This window comes from Stegodyphus dumicola, chromosome 8 (genome assembly GCF_044657685.1).
Source record: "Stegodyphus dumicola isolate Sdum_Otavi_A_Nest chromosome 8, ASM4465768v1".
In the NCBI taxonomy this organism is placed as follows: Eukaryota; Metazoa; Arthropoda; class Arachnida; order Araneae; family Eresidae; genus Stegodyphus; species Stegodyphus dumicola.
Window position 1 is genome coordinate 109,933,131 of NC_140775.1, and position 20,770 is coordinate 109,953,900.

Sequence of the window (20,770 nt, forward strand, 5' to 3'; positions counted from 1 at the left end):
ATTTATTTTCATGAAAAGGATTTTCATAATGGTCCACAATCACTATTAAATTCTATTAGACAAATTTATTGGCCCATTAATGGCAGGAATATAGCTAGAAAGATAGTCCAAAGCTGCATAAATTGCTTTAAGGCAAAACCAATAATTTCTCAACAACTAATGGGAGAATTACCTAAAGAGAGAATTAATATTAACTTTACATTTAATTGTTGTGCTATTGATTACTGCGGACCATTTTTGATAAAGTACAAAGGGCAACGCAAGGGTAACTATCATAAGATATATGTTTGTATTTTTGTTTGTATGGTGACAAAAGCAATTCATCTAGAGATTGTCAATGACTTAACCACAGAAGCATTCATTGCTTGTCTGAAGAGGTTCTTTGCCCGACGAGGTAAACCAAAAAAAAAATATTTAGTGACAATGCAAAAAACTTTGTTAGTGCAAATACAGAAATAAAAAAATTAATGAGTATTTTTCTAAAGCAGAATGGAACTTTAGCTAATTTTCTAGCCGAGGAAGGTATACAATGGAAGTTTATACCCCCAAGAGCACCAAATTTTAATGGTCTATCTGAAGCAGGAGTAAAATCCTTTAAATTTCATTTTAAACGAACAGTAGGAAATTCAGTATTAACCTACGAAGAATTTTTGACAGTAACAGTTCAAGTAGAGGGAATCTTAAATTCTCGCCCTCTTACACCGTTAACTTCTAATATTGATGATTTAAATGTTTTGACCCCTGGTCATTTCCTTATAGGTCGACCGATCAATTCAATAATTGAACCCAATTTAACAGAAGTAGATAATAACAGACTTAGTTTATGGCAAAAAACTACAAAAATGGTACAAAATATATGGAAGAACTGGACTAATAATTACTTGAGCACTTTGATTCAAAGAAATAAATGGATGATTGCTAAACAAAATATTAAAATAGGGGATATGGTAGTGATCAAGGAAGAAAATCTTCCTACCTGTAAATGGTTGTTAGGGAGAATTGTAGATGTGTTTTATGGGAAGGACAACCTTGTGCGAGTTGTCTCTGTCAAAACCAAAAATGGTATTTATAAACGAGCAGTTACTAAAATTGCTGTACTGCCAATTGAGAAATAATGTACGAATTTTTATGTTTATTTGAAGGTTTGAATTGTAATCCATCATATTTGTTCTTTTCACATTGTAATTACTTGTATTATAATTTGTGCATTAATTTACATTGTTTCATTTTGTATTGTATGAACATTTATTACTTTTTTGAATTTTACTTATTGTATTGAAATTAATATTTCAACGCCGGGCGGGATGTTCGGTGTCTGAAAGAGTATTGCTTGGCAGCATTGTTTTACGCCAAGCAGAGTTTGGCTTTAGTGTAACCCTAAAGTTATTTCGTTTTTGCTGTATTAGTATGAATGATTTCTGACTTGATGTAAGAGCATATGGTTGCTCGCTCTTTAGCTAAGTTACATAGGTAACTATAAGCACATGCGTGTGCTAGTATTCAATAATGTTGTTTTTGTTAAAATAAAATTGTTATTGTTAATATTACAGTCCACTTACTGAAGTTAAGTATCATTAAATAAGTTCGAGCTATCTTCGGCAAGAACACTATGTTTCCTCAAATTTCATCCTCAGAATTATTTTGTATGCCCTGGAGTGTAAGGCCAAAAATAGTTTGTATGCAGTTTAGCGTTTTGGTTATTTTTTCTACTTTTGACTCTTTAATGACGTCCCAAAAATAATCTGCTCCTATAAAAATGAGAATACCTTCATCTGAATCCATGCATGCCTCAGCTAAATTTAAACACTTTTGCTCAAAGATATTTTGAATATTTATATTGGGAAATGCAATGGGTGCGGCAGTAATCATTTCAGTAACTAATGCTTCTATCTCAATATATTTCTTAGGATCGTTCCTATTTCTCAATGTTAATTTTACTACACTGTAAGTTTTATTTATGGCTTTCGTAGACCCAAAAGCATAATCTGACAATTTTTCCCTTCGAATGGTTTTAAGGCTAAGGGCATCTGCCGAAGATTTTGTTATCCAAGATCTTTCACTCCCGTTATCCATTAACACTGACATAGTTTAAAGTTTCCTTTCGAACACGCCAATACAGTACAAGTTTGAAATAAAGCACTGCCATTTGACCCCGCTGAGAGGAGCTGCACTGAGTCACCGCGTTTGAATTCTCCTTTCCTCCTTCGACTTCATCTGATTTATTACCTTTTTCGCATAGCAAGGAGCGGTGCGCTAAGCTGTTACAGTTCTTGCATGGGTCGAGTTAATTTTTACAGAATCGCGCTAAATGGAATTTTGAAAAACAGCGAAAACATCGATTATCTCTTCGTAATCTATTTTTCCTTTCCGCGACACTTTCAAATTCGCAAAATTCATGTTCTTTGCTATTACAAAATATGCAATTTCTTTTAACATTTGTAGTATAACTAGCAGTTGATATATTCCTATTAGTATTAAGCTTTTTATTTTCAAATTTACTAGAATTACTTTTATATTCATTACCAAAATTATGATAATTTTCAGTTTTTCTACTAAATAAATATGTCCTTTCCCTAGACCGTATCTCTTTGTCTAAAAAGGTAAATAAATCCTTAAAATTCCAATCACTATCTGGATACGCTCTATTGAATTCTAAAACGAGTTCTTTTGGAATTCTTTCTAACAAAATGGGAATCAATGAAGTGCTGAAAGATTTTGTTTCAACTCCTAACGACTCTAAACTTCTAATTTGAGTATCAGCTTTGTCAAACAACCTTCTCAATCCAGCTAAATCATTTATACTTCTAATAATAGGAATTTTAAGTAACTCATTCAGATGTGTCTGTATAAGGGTATTCTTATTACCAAATCTACCTTTTAAATATATCCAAAGCAGCATCATAATTTTCTTCTGTTAACGCAAAACCACTTATACTTTAAATAATTAAATATGACCTTAAATAATTAAATTTATGTATCTTTGTAAGATTACTGTTATTATGAATAGCGCTTTCAAACTGGTTATAAAATTCTAACCAAGAAGCAGGATCACCATAATATTTACTGATTATCAATTTAGGAATTTTAACTGTTTTGGTTTCTCTAAAGGTTTGGTTTTCTAGTGTACCTTGAGCAGTTGCGGGAATAGAAAAGGATACGTTACTAATATTCATTTCATCTTTCATTAATCTATCAATTACATTAGTTATCCTTTGTTTCCAGAGGATAATTTTTTTCTGAATATTCCTCTGACACAGTAATTTCCTCTTCTATATCATCACAATTACAAAGATTTTTCACTTCATCGTTTAACCGTTTTAAATTAGTTTCCTTATCTATTATTTGGGCTCGAAATTCCTTTAAAGTATCTACCTTATTCGTAACATCTATCTCGGTAGAATCTTCCTTAATAAAAGCTTCAACTTTGTTAATTAACTTAGTTAACGTAGACCTAACTGCGCTACGCTCCTTTCTCAACTTGGGTAATTCCGACATTTTACAACAATTCAAATTTCAAACAAAACATCAAAAAAAGCCTACCTTCACTTCCTGCAAAATTCCACAAATTCCCAAACAAAGCTTGCAACTAAACCATTAGAATCCACAGCTTCCAAGACCGACTCTCCTCGCTGGTGGCTCCAATAAAAATGTGAAGTATGCTCCTTCAAAATTGATCCACATTTTAAATAAATACATTTAATTACATTATATTATATAGTACAGTTACATAGCAAATACGCGTTACACAGCTTTTCACACTACATTCTCAAAACCCACGCCAACTCTCACTCAAATCGGAAACTTTTCTTACACAGTTGAGGGGTGCTACAACGCCCTCTATGGGAGATCTTAACACAATCAATGGGGTCTAAAGCTCGTCTTCTTGCCTTTGATTGTCCAAATTTGGAGTATGCTCAAGAAGCTTATCTATTATTTTCGTAAGATTTGCAATTGTGCTCTTTCAGAAACCTGTTGATAAATCTTTTGATATTTTAGCAATATTTTCTAAAGCATTTTCAATGCATAAATTGATTCCGATCTCTTTATATTATCTGCCAAGCTTTCAGTTCTTCGTTTGATAGGCTTTTTCCAAGAGATTCCAGCAAATACTTATCCTCTTCATCAGTTTTTTCATTCCTGCTTCATGAGCCAAAACAGTAACTGTAGCAATGATTTCATTTCTCTCCATAGTTTTGGCAAGATATTCACAAACTTCTGGCCAAACGCCTTCCGGACCATATTCATATAGTCTGGAGTCACTTCGTTCCAAGCATACTTTGTATTTTATAAAGCATCTACAATGTTGTAAATTTTCCAAAACTGCACTCCGTCTACTTCATTAGAATCAATTTTGTCAATAAAGTATTGAATGTTTGTCGCAGGCAGTAGCTTTAACGTTGAATATCACACTCTGGTCTATGTATTTTATAGGCCATGTTGTATTTGGCGACCGACAACTTTCCAACTTTCACTGGAATACGAGTACTGAAAGGCTGAATTTTTGGGGGTGGCTAGGATCTATCAAAAGAAGGACTTTGTATTTAATGCTGTTTTCATAGTAATAGTGCTTTGCCTATGAACAGTTGCCTTTACGATTTTCAAATCACTGGAAGTGTTCAATTGTCCATTCCTTTCAATGACCCGGTTGTTTCAGAAAGAAAAGGCTTGAGCTTAAAGTCACCTTTTGCATTACCTCCTAAAAGCAAAGTTAGTCTATCTTTTGATACTTGAGCTTTGATACTTGAAATATAGGAGCATCTTTTTCTTCTCTTAAAATGTATCTAGAGGATGGCTTCCTTTTCCAGTTTCATCCGCACTGAACACAGTTTGTGGTGAAAAGTTTTTATCAGTAATAGTTTCTTTAAAATTTGTGGAAATCCTTCCGAAGGCTTTTTCAGTACCAGCTTCTTTGACAGTAATTTTCAAACTGAAAATGTTACTTTGGTTTTTGAATGATCCTCAATTATCTACAAAAGAATCGATTGTGTTACCCTGTTCTTTTATAAAATTAAAAATACTTTTTCCATAATTATGGCTCGGCTTGAGGAAATCTTATGTTGTATTATGCAATCGATCCATACGCTAAACCATTCTACTGTCTCTTCAGTAACTGAGTTTCTGTATTTCGTCACTTTCTTTGCTAATATATTTATGATTTTATTTTTTCTGAATTTTTCAAAATTTTTCGTATGGTTGAGAGTGCTAACTTTAATGATCTTGCAATGTCAGCCTTCGATTCAACATATCATTTCCCGTTTTACTTCAACTGAAACATATTTTTTCTTATTTGAAGACGATCTCAATTAACGTAACAAGTAAAACAATATTTTTTATTTTTTGCAAAACTATGAAGACAAAAATTAATCCACAAATCGCCAAAGTAACTTAATATGTGAAAAAGAAAGAGAGAAGAAGCATGTGTTAGCTAAAACGCAAGTCAAGCAATAGACACAATATGACGAGCATAGAGCGAGAGACCATCTGATGGAAATTACCGCACAGCTTTACTGCATCATAGCCAGCTTAAATCATTAATTCTCTTTCGCAATGTCCTTTCATTCGCTTATACCTTATATCGTATCAAAAGCCTAGTGATTTGCAGTTTAATTTTCTTATAACGATAGTTTTTTAATTATTATCATTGTAAAGTAATAATCAACTGCTTTCTGATACAACAAATATGATATTTTGAACTTTCATAAATTGGTATTTCAAAGAGCTTTATAGGGAATCGGCGTAAAACAGGGCATCGTAAACCGGAGTATTAATGTACATTATTTTCTGAGTCTGTTCCACTGAGTGCTATACCTGACATTTGGATCGGTATTACAGTTCCAGCCGTTGCTTATGTGTTTGAGCAGAGTGCCTCTTTTATAGGGAGTTAATAAAAGTAAGAATAAATTTCATAAAAAAAGGGTAGTTGGCGATACGTGCCACAGTAACACATCCTAAAACAAAACAGCAATAAGATGTAACGGTGTTGACAAACAGTACTAGGTAAAAAGTTATGTTGTCGAAGAAAATTAGGAAATTTTGACTATAGAATTACGAAGCCAACTGTAAGTAATATGTTTAGGGACAACATTTCAAAAAATATGTCTCATATTATTCTCTTTTGTTTAACATACTTTTGTAAAGGCAGTATTTAACACTTCTCTTATTAAATAAAAACTTATTTGAATTGGATCATTTAATTATGAAAAAAGACGCTAAGCTATTAATAGCATCTATGGAACTCCGAGTTTTCTGTGAAATTAATGTTATAGTACTGAATATTCTTTTATTAATCTTCGGGAAAAGTTCTTCCTACCCTAAGAATATTCTAAATTTAAAAAATAAAAACCTAACCTTTACATACCTTATACGTACATATAGAGCTATTTGTATAAATATTTCATAATTATTTGTTTGATAATACAGTTGTTAAAAAATGATGTTTATATTATTTTCAGTTATATTCTGAAATAAAAGCAAACTCAGATAAGCAACTCAGCAGAAATGAATGCCATGACTTTCTTCTGGATAATATAAAACAAAATCTACATATTGTTTTTTGTCTCAATTACAAGTCACCTTTATACAAGTAAGTGGCAAATAATTTTTCTCTTATATTACTGTTTCTTTCTCAGGGTAATGAGTTAACTACAAAATTATTAAAACTACAAAATTAACTATAAATCCTTATTAAAACTACAAAAATTAAATGTTAATTTGATGATGGTTTTATAACAAATTCACTTCTTTCTTTGTAATATCTATATAATATAATCGTTTAAAAAATTTGTCTTTATTACTATGTGTGCATTAAGATGTTATTTGGATTTGATTATTGAATTATTATTTGTTTAAAAAAATAATGAAATTTTGAAATATGGAGCATGTATCAATTAAAAAAAATCGTAACAAAAGCGTTTTGGAAGTAAGAATTAAATGAAATCCAAAATAATGTTTTTAACACATTAATTAATTTTAAATTAAAATAAAATGCTAAACATTTTGTACAATTAAATAATGAGTTATATCAATTTTAAGCTGCTAATTTTAAATTTAAAAATAAAATAAAATTATTGGATTATTTTAAGAATATTTTTCATTATGGTTTTCTCTTACCTTGTAAAAGTATGCAGTCAAGTCGCAGCAGTACTTAATTTATGCCTAAGCCAAAACTCGTAGTCTCGTATTTAATGAGAGTCTTTATATGCTGTAAGGTAAGAAGGGCATAGTTTTTCTCGAGTGAAAAATTGCTTTTTTAAAAATCTTCGGAGCTGGGTTCATAAAAGCCCGTCTACACAAAAAGACATATATTCGAACAAATCTTTCTCGACAACACGCCTGCACCAATCCGTCCCAATTCGCCAGATACATATCTTTGGCGTCTGCGCCTGCTCCAGTAATGGTGATTATTGACCATGACGGAATGGAGGAGGTTTATTTGGCGAGAGCCAATGAAATTGCACCAAAACGAAATGATGGTTACCAAATCAGCGAGCGTACTGAATAAAATTATTGAATCAGCGAATAATACATGCCGCGAATTGCTTTGAGTTTTATTATTTTAACAGACAATTTATGATGCGATACTTATTTCGGATTATAATTTCTGGTTGATTTCTTTATAAATAGAATATTTTTCCACCTTGGTATAAGTGATTTGTTATTGTAAGCTATGGAGCGATGTATTTTTTAACTTCATTTGTTAGCATTGTAGAGTTCCCCACTTTGTAAATGCTCAGTTACAGTTGAACGTGAAGAACCTCAAGAACTGATAAGCGAATAATCGCTCGAGTTCGTGTGACAAGAAACAACAAGATGGAACGGTAAATAACCCTTTCTTATTCAGATAAGATTTAACAGAACTCCGTCTTGGAGTGTACAATAAAAGCCGACACTTGAGCTTGAACTAACTAAACTAAACTAAACTAAAACTAATCTAAACTAAAGAGATATAGCCGAAGCTATCAAGATTCTAACCGAGTTGGCTCTTTAACGCTAATTGACTGCGAAGCTATCAAGGACCTAAGTACGGCCGAACGTAATAATAGCTTACGAGAGAGAAGCCTAAAACTCGGACGCGTGCAAACAGAATATCTGATAAATCTCTCGCCCAGACAATAGAACTTCGCGGTTAAATACCACTCATGCATTCAGACGTGATTCTAAAACTACGTCTTTGTTTCTGAAGTTTCAGTACCAAACCTTAACAGTGTCAAATGATACAACATTAGTACCCAAAGCTGTACACGTGATTTGGTGACATTCTGCAGCAGACGTTTTGCAACAAAACTGTAAGTAGATGATGGTTCTAGTCTAGTAGCGTCATAGGTTCATTTCAGACACCTTGTACGAGGGTAAGTTGAAAAATAAGTTTCCTCTGTCGACTGTGGTCAGAGTTGTGTATGAAAGTCAAAAAATAGAAACTTCGCGATTACAATACTTCCTTTTTACTTCGTACAAGGAAGTAAAAAACAGTTTATTTAGTCTTAAACAGAAATTGGCGTCTGTTAATTTGATTTACATGTGAGCTTTCCTTTACAAGGCTGCCCAGCCTGACGCCGGTCTAACGAGAAAAGGGTAAGGAAAGTGCAAAAAGTGGAAAGAAAGAAAAAAAATTCCTTCGGGAGCTCTCACCACCCTCCTTCGTCCCCCGTGAGATTTGTTTTTAAGTCACCCCCCCCCATTTCTATGGTGATAATGAATGGAACTAAAGAACTTGCAGCTTGCGCGCCATATATTGGGCACCCAAACAGAGAAAGAAATGAAATTCATACTCCTGATTATAATATTGCTAAGAACTAAGCAGTGGAATGACTTAAAAATCAAAGCAAATTTTCTACATAGCAACGCAAATAAATTTAACAGTGAAAGAACAAGGCTTTCTTAAAAGTATTCAAAATCTGAAACAGATCCACCACACAGAATGAAAAACTTACTGAAAAGCATTAATTAAAAAGTTCAATTAAAAGGTTCACAATTAAGCAAAATAATAATAATAATAATATTAAAAAACTTAACTGCCAACTCAAAAAAAAAAAAAATAGTACAAAAGCGCTAACAGTCTAAGCGTGGTGTGGTGCATTTAATTATGGCAAAGCACACTAGGGCTATCTGCCTAAGGGGAGGGATGCCTTCGTGGAGGACTTTCTAAGGGAAATTGGCTCGTATTGGGGAAAACCACGAAAACACACATGCAGCCAGCCCGTTCGCGGAATTCGAACCTCGGACCGAACTACCAGTGTTCAGCGACTTTACCGCTCGGCCGCTGGTGTGCTCTGAACGGGAAGAATCTCTTAAGAATAGATATCCGCAAATTAATTTAAATATAGAAACCTAAATTAAATTTAAGAAATGGATATTTAAACAATTGAAGGTGAGCAATATAGTTTTAAAATTTCCGTTAAAGCTAAGATAAATTAAAAACATTAACAATCGAATGCAGTCTGTAGCTTACAGAACCACTAGACGGTAAATTTGTGATGACGTCAGAGGTCATGTGAGCATGCGTAATTAAACGTCACAAAAATCACGTGACCTCTGACGGTCATTTGCGCTTTTTTGCGACTTTTTTAGTTTGCTTTTGCTACCTTAGTTGAAAATTTTCTGGCAACACTGATATGGACATATATTCTGATTCGGACATACATTCCCATTTTGTTATCATAAGGCCGGCTTGTGCCGGCTAGGAGGATCGGGGCTGTGCTCTAATAATAATAATAATAATAATAATAATAATAATAATAATATATGTATATATACCCCACTCTCTTACCCAACTCGGTGAGTTCTTTGTTTTTATTCTTATATATTGATAAATTGTACATATCTTGCTTTAAAAGTGTCTAAATGTATTATTCATATGTTCCGGTTAAGGTTTTTATGCCTTTAGTTAATCTGCATGCCATAATTTTAGAATTATCAACGGCTTAAATGTTTACGTGGCGCTACGCCTAACGAGGTCGCCATTCGTTTACATTTGAAACTCAGTAGAATAGTGAAAGTCAGTTGGTGCACCAAGTTCTTTTTCCCCAATGGGAGCAAAAGTTAACTTTCAATTTTGTGCACCGAAAATGTTGTCTCCCTGCCCTTTGGCATAATTACTTGTTTTTGCGTAAAAACTTTAATTTTAGTTGTAAAAAAAATTTTAAACTGTTTTGAACTGTATTTGATGTTTTAGGTTGTTCTACATTTTACAATTTTTAATGAAGATGTTTTTGAGTATTCATGTATTTGTGCCTTGCCGCAAAGCGAGATGTGAAATGATTTAAAGAGAAGTATATCCCTAATGTATTCCGAAGTAAAAATACAAATGAAGGGCAGCAAATATCTATAATTTAATAGGCCGAACAAGGGAGTTATACGGTGTGCACATCAGATATTTAAATAATAAGTCCTGACAAATAAAAGCATTGAAAGCCTTGAAAATTATTGTATTTGTTGTGATGATTTGTTGTGATTTGTGCGAGAGCAATACCTGTGGAAGCATATGCAAAGTTCTGGTGCTCCTTTTACTTTTTCCTGTCTCTGTGTTTGTATTGAGGCCAATGGAGGTCTCTTGTTGATTATAAATACATGTCATCTTCATTTACTTCTCTGATTAACTTAGTAGCTCAGTGCAGCTTAAGAACTAATTTGCCCTGTGTAAATCAAACATTGTTAGTGCGAGGAAAATTTTATTGTGACACTGAGCAACATTGTTTTCTCTTGTAGATGGGCCTTAATAGAGATCTTGAAAAATCAACATTTCAAGCTTCCGAATATCTCCTACTAGGCAATTTTCAGAAGACTATTATACACCCTTAGAGAGAGAGAGAGAGAAAAAAAAAAAAAAAAAAAAAAAAAAAAAAAAAAAAAAAACGACGCACCACGACGCACCGAGAAGATATAAAGCAAATTGGACATAAATTGATACGCATACAGGTTTTCACGGAAAAGGCAAAATTTTACATGTTGGCTGCCAATGAATGAACGGTTGTCGCTACAGCGCACCTGATCCGAGCAACTGGCAGGATATAACCTGCCAGTTGCACCTGTATGCCTCCCATACAGGTGCGCGAACGATATGCGCAGATGTCAGAATTTGGGATAGGTCGTGTAGTTGTGCTCAAAGAAGCCGGTTGGTCTTATCGGCGAATAGCTCGACGTTTGAGCAAGAGCAATGCCACTATTAGACGATGTTGGCAGGAATGGGTGAAACATGGCCGCACACAGCGTCAAGAAGGAAGCGGTAGGCTTAAAGAAATGACAGAACGTGAAGACCGAGCAATCGTCAGAGCGGCACTCACATCCCCAGATGCATTATTATCATGGATTGCACGTGCAACTAGTGCTTCAGTGACCGCATAGACCATTCATAGACGGCTCACAGAAAGGGGGTTGAGGTCACAGCACCCCTTGCGCCGACTACCATTGACCTCTGTACAACGTTAAACCCGTTTGCAGTGGTGTCGGGCTCATTCGCAGTGGAATGTCACTGACTTGAGTAGAATAGTCTTCAGTGGTGAGTCCCGCATTGCACTGAGCCCCGATGACCAGCGTAGGCGAGTCTGGAGACGCCCCGGACAGCGGTGTGATACCAACCTAACTGTCCGCAAGACAGGCCGACAACCAGGTTTGGGGTGCCATTTCATTTCGTAGTAGGACCCCTTTGGTTGTCATCCGTCGCAAACTTACAGCACAGCGGTACGTCGACGAAGTTCAAAGGCCCGTTGTGTTGCCCTTTATGTCACGCCACCCTGGGCTTACATTTCAGCAAGATAATGCCCGCCCCCACACTGCACATAATTCTACTGCTTGCCTTAGTGCTTGCCGAACATTACCTTAGCCAGCAAGTTCGCCGGATCTCTCTCCTATTGGGCAAGTTTGGAGTATTATGGGCAGGGCCCTCCAACCAGCTCGGGATGTTGACGATCTAACGCACCAGTTGGACAGAATTTGGCACGATATCCCTCAAGAGGACATCCGTAACCTCTATCAATCGATGCCAATCCAAATAACTGCTTGCATAAGGGTCAGAGGTAGACAAATGCTTACTGACGTTTTCACTTTGTGAAGCTCTGTCACTTCAATAAATCATCCACTTTTTCTCAAACTGTAATCATTTGTTTTTCTGTACATGTACATCACTTCTACCGATTTTCGTCCCATTCGGATAACTCCTTGGTGCGTCGTCTTTTTTTTTTTTTTTTTTTTTTTTTTTTTTTTTTTGTCTAAGAGTGTATTAAATTTCTGACAGATCTGAAGGTGAAATCGGTTTACAAAACAGGAGTCGCATTTTCTGTAAATTTTATTTGATTAAATACACATTGATGAATTGTTTGCAAAAAAAAATATTTTTATCATTTATTCCGTACATTTGTATAATACGAACACACAAATTTATAATATGAACACCCAGTGCATCTGCAAAGTTGTAGGAAAAAATCGAGGGATATATGCATAGAACTTATTACTATACCTAGAACCTATTACTGTTTAGCTTTCTCAAACGTTCCTTCTGTTTCTCTATATATTTTAGACACCTGTGGCTAAATAGGTAAAATCACTAAACACTGATAATTCGACGTGGATTTGATTCTCAGTAAAGGAGGTGACTGCATAGGCATTTACCCATGTGTAACATGAATATGCCATAGATTCCTTTTTTCCTTTTGAAAGTCCTCTCTGAAGGCTGATTTTGATCTTGGACAGGCTCTTGCCATAATTCATCAAACAAACGAATAAATTTGGTACATTCATAAAATTTCTCGATTGCTTTGTAAATACCAATTCTTAAAACCCATTTTGGCCTCATTTTTACAGTTTTCTGAATTACTGAAATTCTCTTTAACCCCTGAGGATGTGAAACTTGGTCTACAAAGCAGAAATACAGGAAAGTTTGCAGTGGAACCTAACTCTTAATATAATTGCTGCATTTTTTTAATATTTTATAATAAAATAACATGTTTTAAATACGTAATGTATGTCTCTTAATTGTTAAATATATTTTTAACAGTTTGCTTAGTTATTTAACTTAATAAATCTAATTTATTTACTTTCTAAAACTGTTATATGTATTTCTAAACAATATTTCCTATACTATGCATGAATGCAAAATAATTTTTCATAAATTATAGTAAATTTTAGTTTTCTATACTAATAGTCTGTTGGAAAAATATGTGGAATATTTAAAAGGGAAATTTAAAATTTACTCAAAGTTTAAATAACATTTTTCAATGATATGTAAAAAGAAAATAACTTTTCATATCTTTTTATTCATAGTTTTTTTCTGCATGCCTTTGACAGTTGTTGATTTAGACAGCGCAGATGCATTTATTGTATATAAAACATAATGTTGTAGTCTTCTTATCATTGTTTTAGAGCAAAAATTTAACCATCCTTTGCTAAATAAGTATTTTCCATTTTCAAATAGTGATTTCTTGTTTTCTTCTTCAGACTGGCAAACTATTTGTTGGCCTCCCGGACGTATAGTCATGACAGTGTAATATTGTTTATTATAATGTACAGAAATTAAGTTAAATTTTTCAAAAAGCAAATTTGTATATTCTATGATTATTAATATTATAGAAATATTGAATAAAACTTCCCCATTATTCTTTGATGTAATTAGAGCTGCCTCTTGCCTTTCAGGTTCTAACCGGTGTAAATCTATGTTAACAGAAATATTCTGCCTAAATTTAATTTCTTTCCATTCTGTGATACTCATTTTTCTAACAAAAATAGTTGTTTTTGGTGCTTTTATTACTTTTAGAGTTTCTGGCTTGTTCACTGTTTGGTACTGTGAGCCCTACAATTACATACATGAAATTCACCAGGTTCATCGAATAATTAATCTTTACAAGTTTCAAGTTTACAGCTTTTTCCTAAATGGATCTTCAATTATTCCATTTTCTTTTTCATATATGTTAGTCATATTATTGGGAGACATGGCAAAGAAATTAAAAATATATTTTAAAACAAAATTCTGAATGATTTGAGAAAAAAAAATTCCATGTTCATCAGCACTTTTCCGGGAAATCCAAAGACGTAAACCTTCTCGTGAGAACATATAATAGTGCAAATGGTTTTGAAGAAAGTGTAACGAGAAATGCGATAGTGTGTGTGCGATAGATTTTCTTAAACAGTCTGAAAAGGGAAATGAAAATTTTATCTATGTCAAACACGACAATGATCAGCAGAAGCCAAAATTATGCTTCCTCTCTACTAATAAGGATATTCATGGGATTTTTATGCATACCAAACAAGTAAACCATTTTGTTTAAGAGCAAACAATAATATATATAGTTTTGAAAAAGTAGTAACAGGAATAAACAGGCATGAAAATACTAAAAAGACTGCTGCAATTTGAAATGATTTCTCAGAATTTGACCTTTTCTTGGATAGGAGTCTTCAGCTCTCCATCCTCATAGATTAAAATAGTAGCTTTTAAGGTTAGGTTTTATTTTAGGAAATAGAATTGGTACACAATTCCATAACAAATGATATTTTAATTAAAACAAGTTGAGATACGTGGGTAGCCATTGCCACAAATTATCATTTTGCAATTACCTAGGAGCTGATAGAAAAATTAATTTCTAACATTCGGCATGCTTATTCAGAATTCTAATAATCCTCAAATACTTAATCCGTACTTATTTGTGGATGTAATCAAACAAGACTTTGCTTGTCACAAAATTCAACGTGGTAATTATATTGGTAAAGTTTTCTTACATGTATATGCAAATAAAATTTTAATTACAACTGCACTAAACTTATAACGTATTTTGATTGAAGACATGATTTATTTTATTGTTATTATTATATTATTACTGAAGTTATTACACATTTTTCTTCAGCGCTCTCATTTTATAATAAACCTGGGTCATGAATCTGAAGTTTTTTGTAATTTTTAGAGAAATCGCTCCTTTTGAATACATATTTTGCTGTCTTTCAAAATGAATTCTGTGTTTATGTAGTTAGCATGAATAGTGAATTCTATTTTCAACAATTTTACACATATTGAGGTTCAACTTAAATGCCTTTTGTCGGAGTGTGTTTACATTCGCATAATGAACAATCTTGCTCTTATCAGCAGCAAACAGAGATAAATTATTAAACATAGTACTTGTAGAGACCTTTCCGATATCAAAAATGGAAAACATGAAAAGAAAAATGGGCTAATGTTTTTAGACCTAAATTTTTAATTTTAAGACTTTTTTTGTGTGCTGCTTATAGAAGTAGTATTAATTCATTTGCACCTTTATGAAACATAACAGAATATTAGCATAAGAATTAAAAAGCGAACTTATTGCAAAGAATGTTGTAAACAATTTAATTATTTTTCTTATGCTTAAGAGTATAAAAATTTCTTTGAAAATAATTCCGATGGTGAATACATATTTTTTTTTAGTGTAAAGTATTTGGATGCATTTAAAAATAAGAGTTTTTTACTTCCTAAGAATATTCCCCCCCCCCCGCATTTATTCCACTTTCTTCCCATCATACAAGGTTCAGCAGCGGCCAAGCGGTAAAGTCGCTGAACACTATATCCGGTTCGAATCCCGCAAAAGGGCTGACTGCATGAGCGTTTTCTTGGTTTTCCTCATGTGTAACGTTTATACGAGCCATTTTACCTTAAAAAGTCGTGCACGAAAGACATCCAAGCACAGTGTTGGGATGATGTTATAGACTCTATTAGTGAGGCACTATGTTGAATAAGAAACATTGGTATGGCCATTTATCTCTCTCTGACCATCCCAATGCTTTGGTAAACATATAAATTTCTTCTTGTTTTTAATAAAAGGTATAAGTTTATTCGTTCATTAGTCAGTGATAAATGACTGTTTATAATCTGCAGTTGTATATCAGAAGTCAAAGCATGTTTGATTCTTGTAGCTTTCATTCCCACTAAAATTACATGTTACAAGACATATTAAGCATTTAAATTTGATACATATATTTTCGTAATTAAAACAGTTAATATTTTGGATAAAGAAGTAATTCTTATAACAATTTAGGAGGAAATATTTGTTACAATTAATTCAGAAAGCATCTAGAAATGTTAGAAAACTCAACATAAATTACTAAGGCTTATTTTTAAAACAGATGAGAATTTCTATAAAATCAGCTTAGAATTTACCAACAAATGGAAGCACAGTTTAAAAAACATTGAAAATTTAAATGGATTTTTATTAAGGAAGATATCTGATTGGAAAGAAGTATGAGGCAGCCTGATTAATTAAATCATTGCATTCGTCAAAGTAGAAGAAATTTGAATATTCAAATAGTGGACCTCCAAAAATCTATAATTGTAAGGCAGATTAATTCATTAAATAAAGTTAACTTCTTACTTTAGATAGATTATTCTTCTTACTTTACATAGATAAGTATAGATTTACTTCTGAAATGAATGAAATTCTTTAAAGATTTTTGCAATATTGTAGATACCTTTATTTTCCAGGGAGTACTGTACCCACTGAAAGAATATTTTATTACGAATCGTATCTAATCAGAGAAGAAATCTTGCTTAAGGCAATGAAAGCTATGTTAGTTATGCATTCAATAGTATCATCAAAACTTTATGATAAGACCAAAATTTGCTTTATATGAAACCTTCATCAGAACAAGTCATAATATGTTCATATGCTCATGGTGAAATATAGTCTACTTGTAAGGTGTGCTTAAAATTTATGTGCGTTCTGTTACTGAGGAACAATGATAAGCTGAGCATGTATATGTCATAACACTTTTTCTTTTTTCTTTCTTTGTTTGTTCTTGGTTAATTCTCATGCGTACCATCCTGTTTTTTATTTGAGAGCAATTTGATTAGCCTAAACTTAGATGAATATTTCTCTAAACTAGACTTGCATGTAATGTATGTAACATCTTTAACTGTAATTTGTGGCATCTTTAATTCTAATATCATATTCATTTCTTCAAAAAGACCAAATCAGTCAGAATAAATCAAGGCTTGAATGAATGCAGCTAGTCAAATAAAGTGCATATACAAAGTTCACCTATCAGAAACATCTCTAGACTGGTGATCACAATAAAGACAGCTAAAGAAACCCTGTACTGTTATGGAGCCATCACAGCCTGTGCAGTCTCCTACTGAACTGTAGAATTCATAGATTCGAAGGGTTTTCTTCATTCATATAGCCTTTCAAATACATAAAAAATTGGAAACATTACTGATCAGACTTGGTTGCGTATTTTGAGTCATCTAGCATCCAGTGACCGACTGCCAACTCAAGTGAGCTGCATAGTTCTCTGTTGTGCACTCATCACGAGTACATTAAATTTTATCCCATCATTAAATTTTCAACGTATAGCTTTATAATAATGTATAATTAGTGTAGTCTTCATGAGTAAAAGGTTCCATCTCTTACCTGCTCTAAAAATTATTGCAGTTTATATTTTTTATTATAATGACAGAAATCTTGTTCCTCTCTAATTTGTTTGCTGTTATTTCTTTTATCATCATTCTCTTCTAATATGTGACTATATTTGATAATATTTTTTAAAGGGAGTGTATTTTAAAATACCCAGCCTTACTGAAGGGTACAACAATTGATTGGTTTGATGACTGGCCTAATGATGCTCTGGAAGCTATATCTATGGTTCATTTGAAAGATGTTATTCTTGGAGATCCTGAAGAGGAGGTAATATTAAGTATTAAAACTTTCTTTTAACATCGCAATTTATGTTGTATTCATTTTATTTTTTAAGAATTTAATTTTAATTTTAGATTTCTGACTAAAACCAGGTCAAGTCAATACTTTCTTACTTGCTAACAATTTGAAATTTTGAGCGCATTTTTAAGTTTCCTTAACTAATCCGGAAAAAAGAAATTTATTTTAGACTGCAGTTTAATACAAAATGAAATTTTAACGCTAACTCTTACAAGATAGAAAGCAATAAAACAAAGAAACAAAAAGAAAGAAATACACAAACAGCTATATTTGTGGGAGACAAACTGAAAGTTAAATTTAAAAAAAAAAAAAAAACTTTCTGTCACAAATTAATTGAGAAACTATCAAGATCTCATATCACTCTCTTAGGCCCATATCACACAGCATTTGTTTCACACGAACAACTGTTTCAAACAATTTTTCTGCCTGGTTTACTATTGAAAGAAAGACGTGCGACGTTTTCCTTCCTTTCCAAAAAAAAATTGCAGTTTGTTCGTTTTCAACCAATGAGCTATCAGCTTGCTTGTAATGGGGAACCAGTTTCTCCTGGGTTAACCTCAAAGCGATCTATGGTGATTGGCTGTTGTGACAAAGCAGAAAAATTGTTCCAAACAGTTGTTCCGAAACAAACCGACGTGTGATAGCAGCCTTACTAGAATCTAAATACTAATGCTCTCTTGCTAGAATCTGAATGCTCATGCTGATCAATTTTTCAATTCCTGCTTCAGTATATCAGCAATATTTCATCAGCAAAATTGCAAAGTTAAGAACAAACTAAGCATCTGAGTACAGCAAAGATAAAATAATGCTTAGAATGCTGAATTCTCTTTATTGAAACTGTGCTCATGTAAAACCTAAACTATCTTGTAAAACATTTTGTCTTAAACAAAACTGGCTGAAAACTAAACCTTTATATAACTGGTGATATTTTAGAAGCTTCTTGGTAATCCAGTATAAATAAGTGTACAAAGAAAGAAATGTAGATATTGTAAAATTTATTTTTGTCACTTGCCTTTTAGTTCAATGACTGATGTACCTTGTACTTTAATAACTTTATCAAAATCCAAAAAGCTCACTTATTTACTCAACTCCTAAAAATATTTTGTATAATTATTTTAATTGTGTTTTTCTTTATCTTTGATGATACAGCTTTACATATGTGCTTTTCGCTCTTACTGTTTCTAGATGTCAAGTACTGTGTCTTCTTTACAGCTGTGCAAAGGTACCTATTCTTAAAAAGAACATGTTAATTTGAGACTTAAATTAAAGTGAAGACAAGGAACATATTAATCTTAAATTTTAATTAAGATAAAATTTAACTTAAGATCATCATTGCCTTTATTGAAAACTTTATTGAACATTTTGACAAAGCGAGGTTCAGGGTCTGTCATTATCAAGGAGCAATTATAAAATCCTGTTAATAAGAACTAATGAAAATGAACTGTTAAAATCTTGTTAATAAGAACTAATAAAAATAAACTGTTAAAATCCTGTTAATAAGAATTAATGAAAATAAACTGTTAAAATCCTGTTAATAAGAACTAATGAAAATAAACTGTTTGTTATGAACTGAAAACTGAAATACTAATGGGAAAAGCAAACTAGCAAAGATATGAAAGAAAGTTTTAAAAATGTTAAGTCTTTTAAATCTTGACTTGAGAGAAAAGCCAGAAGGTTCTTTCAGCTTCTTATAAGCATTTCAATAAAGAATAACTTTGATGGCCTATTTATCTTTATTAAAATAATGATTGGTCAGACTGGCTGAATCTACGTTTTCTAAGCGTAGCTAAGTAAATAAGCAGCAGAAGCAACTACACATATATGTTTTACACATCCTTGTAAATAATCAGGTTTGGTAAAAAGTCCTAACTTTGTCATGAAGACATGGCAATGCATGTCCACAGCATTATTTTACGTTTATGTATCCGTAATGTACTTAACCTCAAAAGAAGCCTCGTGGTAATAGAAAGAAAGAGGCTGTTGATGGAACTTTAACAGCTTTTCTGAACAGAAAGTCAGTTTTGTTATTTCATGGAATTATACAATGCTTCAAAGTCTACCAGTAAACAATTTCTCAGCTTATATAGATGATTATTCACTTGAGGAAGATTTCATTTCCGCAGTATATTTGCAGATGTCACACAGTGTTGAATATGTGCAGTGATATGCTGAAAGCTTCGTTTTCTTTTTAAACGAATATTTTTCCAAATACGAAATTTGGAATTTGTTAAAGGAGTGCTCACGATAAGCAAATTAATATTCAAATAGCACAATAAACTGATTGTAATTTTTTTCTTAACTATGATATTTACTTGTATATATTTTTATTTAATAGAGAAAGACTACATTTAAAGTTTCGAAAATACATTACGAGTTCTTTTTTTTTTATATTTTAATTAGAGAAGAACTGTCTGCAAGGAAATTCTGTCGGATATGCATCTTAGTATGGTGAAGTTCTCCAAAGAAATTAAAAGACTGCATCTGTCAATTTTTGAGACATCTGCCACATTCATAAATTTTGTTCAGACTTTCAAAAAGTATCTATTTCTACTATTAAGTTTCATGTTTATTGTTGAAAATAGTTCCTCAGTATTGCCAAGAATTATAATGATATAATAAATTTGATGTACATAATACCAGAGAAAATATCTGAAATTATCTAAAGATCAATTTTTTTATTTAGACTAATTAATTTATTTTCAGTTGCCAGCAAATACTGCTAAGTTTTACGCTTCATGTTAGTTAACAACTATACTTGTTTTCATATTATTTTATGAATTTTCTTGGGCATGCCATATTTTTATTTTTCTGAAAATTTTGTTTTTATTCTTTAAAATTTTTGTAAATTTAGTACATTTTTTTCAATATTTTTATTTTTTGCTATTTCTGCTATTTTATTTTCTGCTATATTCTGCTAAATATTGAAATTTTATATTCTGCATTTATATTTATGCTATTTTCTAATATTTTATTTCTGCTATTCTGATAATACAAATATGAATTAAATTATTGTTACATAAATTTTTAGATATTTCTAAATAATTTTCTGTACTATATTTTTTCGATTCTTAGACATCATTGATTATAAGATGCATCCCTTGATTTCA

The 20,770-nt window shown here is 32.3% G+C and overlaps 1 protein-coding gene across 6 annotated transcripts in view; it reads left to right on the forward strand.

Moving 5' to 3' along the window:
- The window catches only part of LOC118183304 (dynein axonemal heavy chain 2-like), a 405,957-nt gene that overhangs the window by 169,235 nt on the left and 215,952 nt on the right, over positions 1 to 20,770 (forward strand). For all 6 annotated transcript variants that reach the window (XM_085822262.1, XM_085822261.1, XM_085822260.1 and 3 more), the window contains exons 20-22: positions 6,453 to 6,583; positions 17,498 to 17,633; positions 20,064 to 20,200. In XM_085822262.1, coding sequence (XP_085678388.1) covers positions 6,453 to 6,583; positions 17,498 to 17,633; positions 20,064 to 20,200 — 404 coding nt within the window. The remainder of the gene's footprint in view (positions 1 to 6,452; positions 6,584 to 17,497; positions 17,634 to 20,063; positions 20,201 to 20,770) is intronic.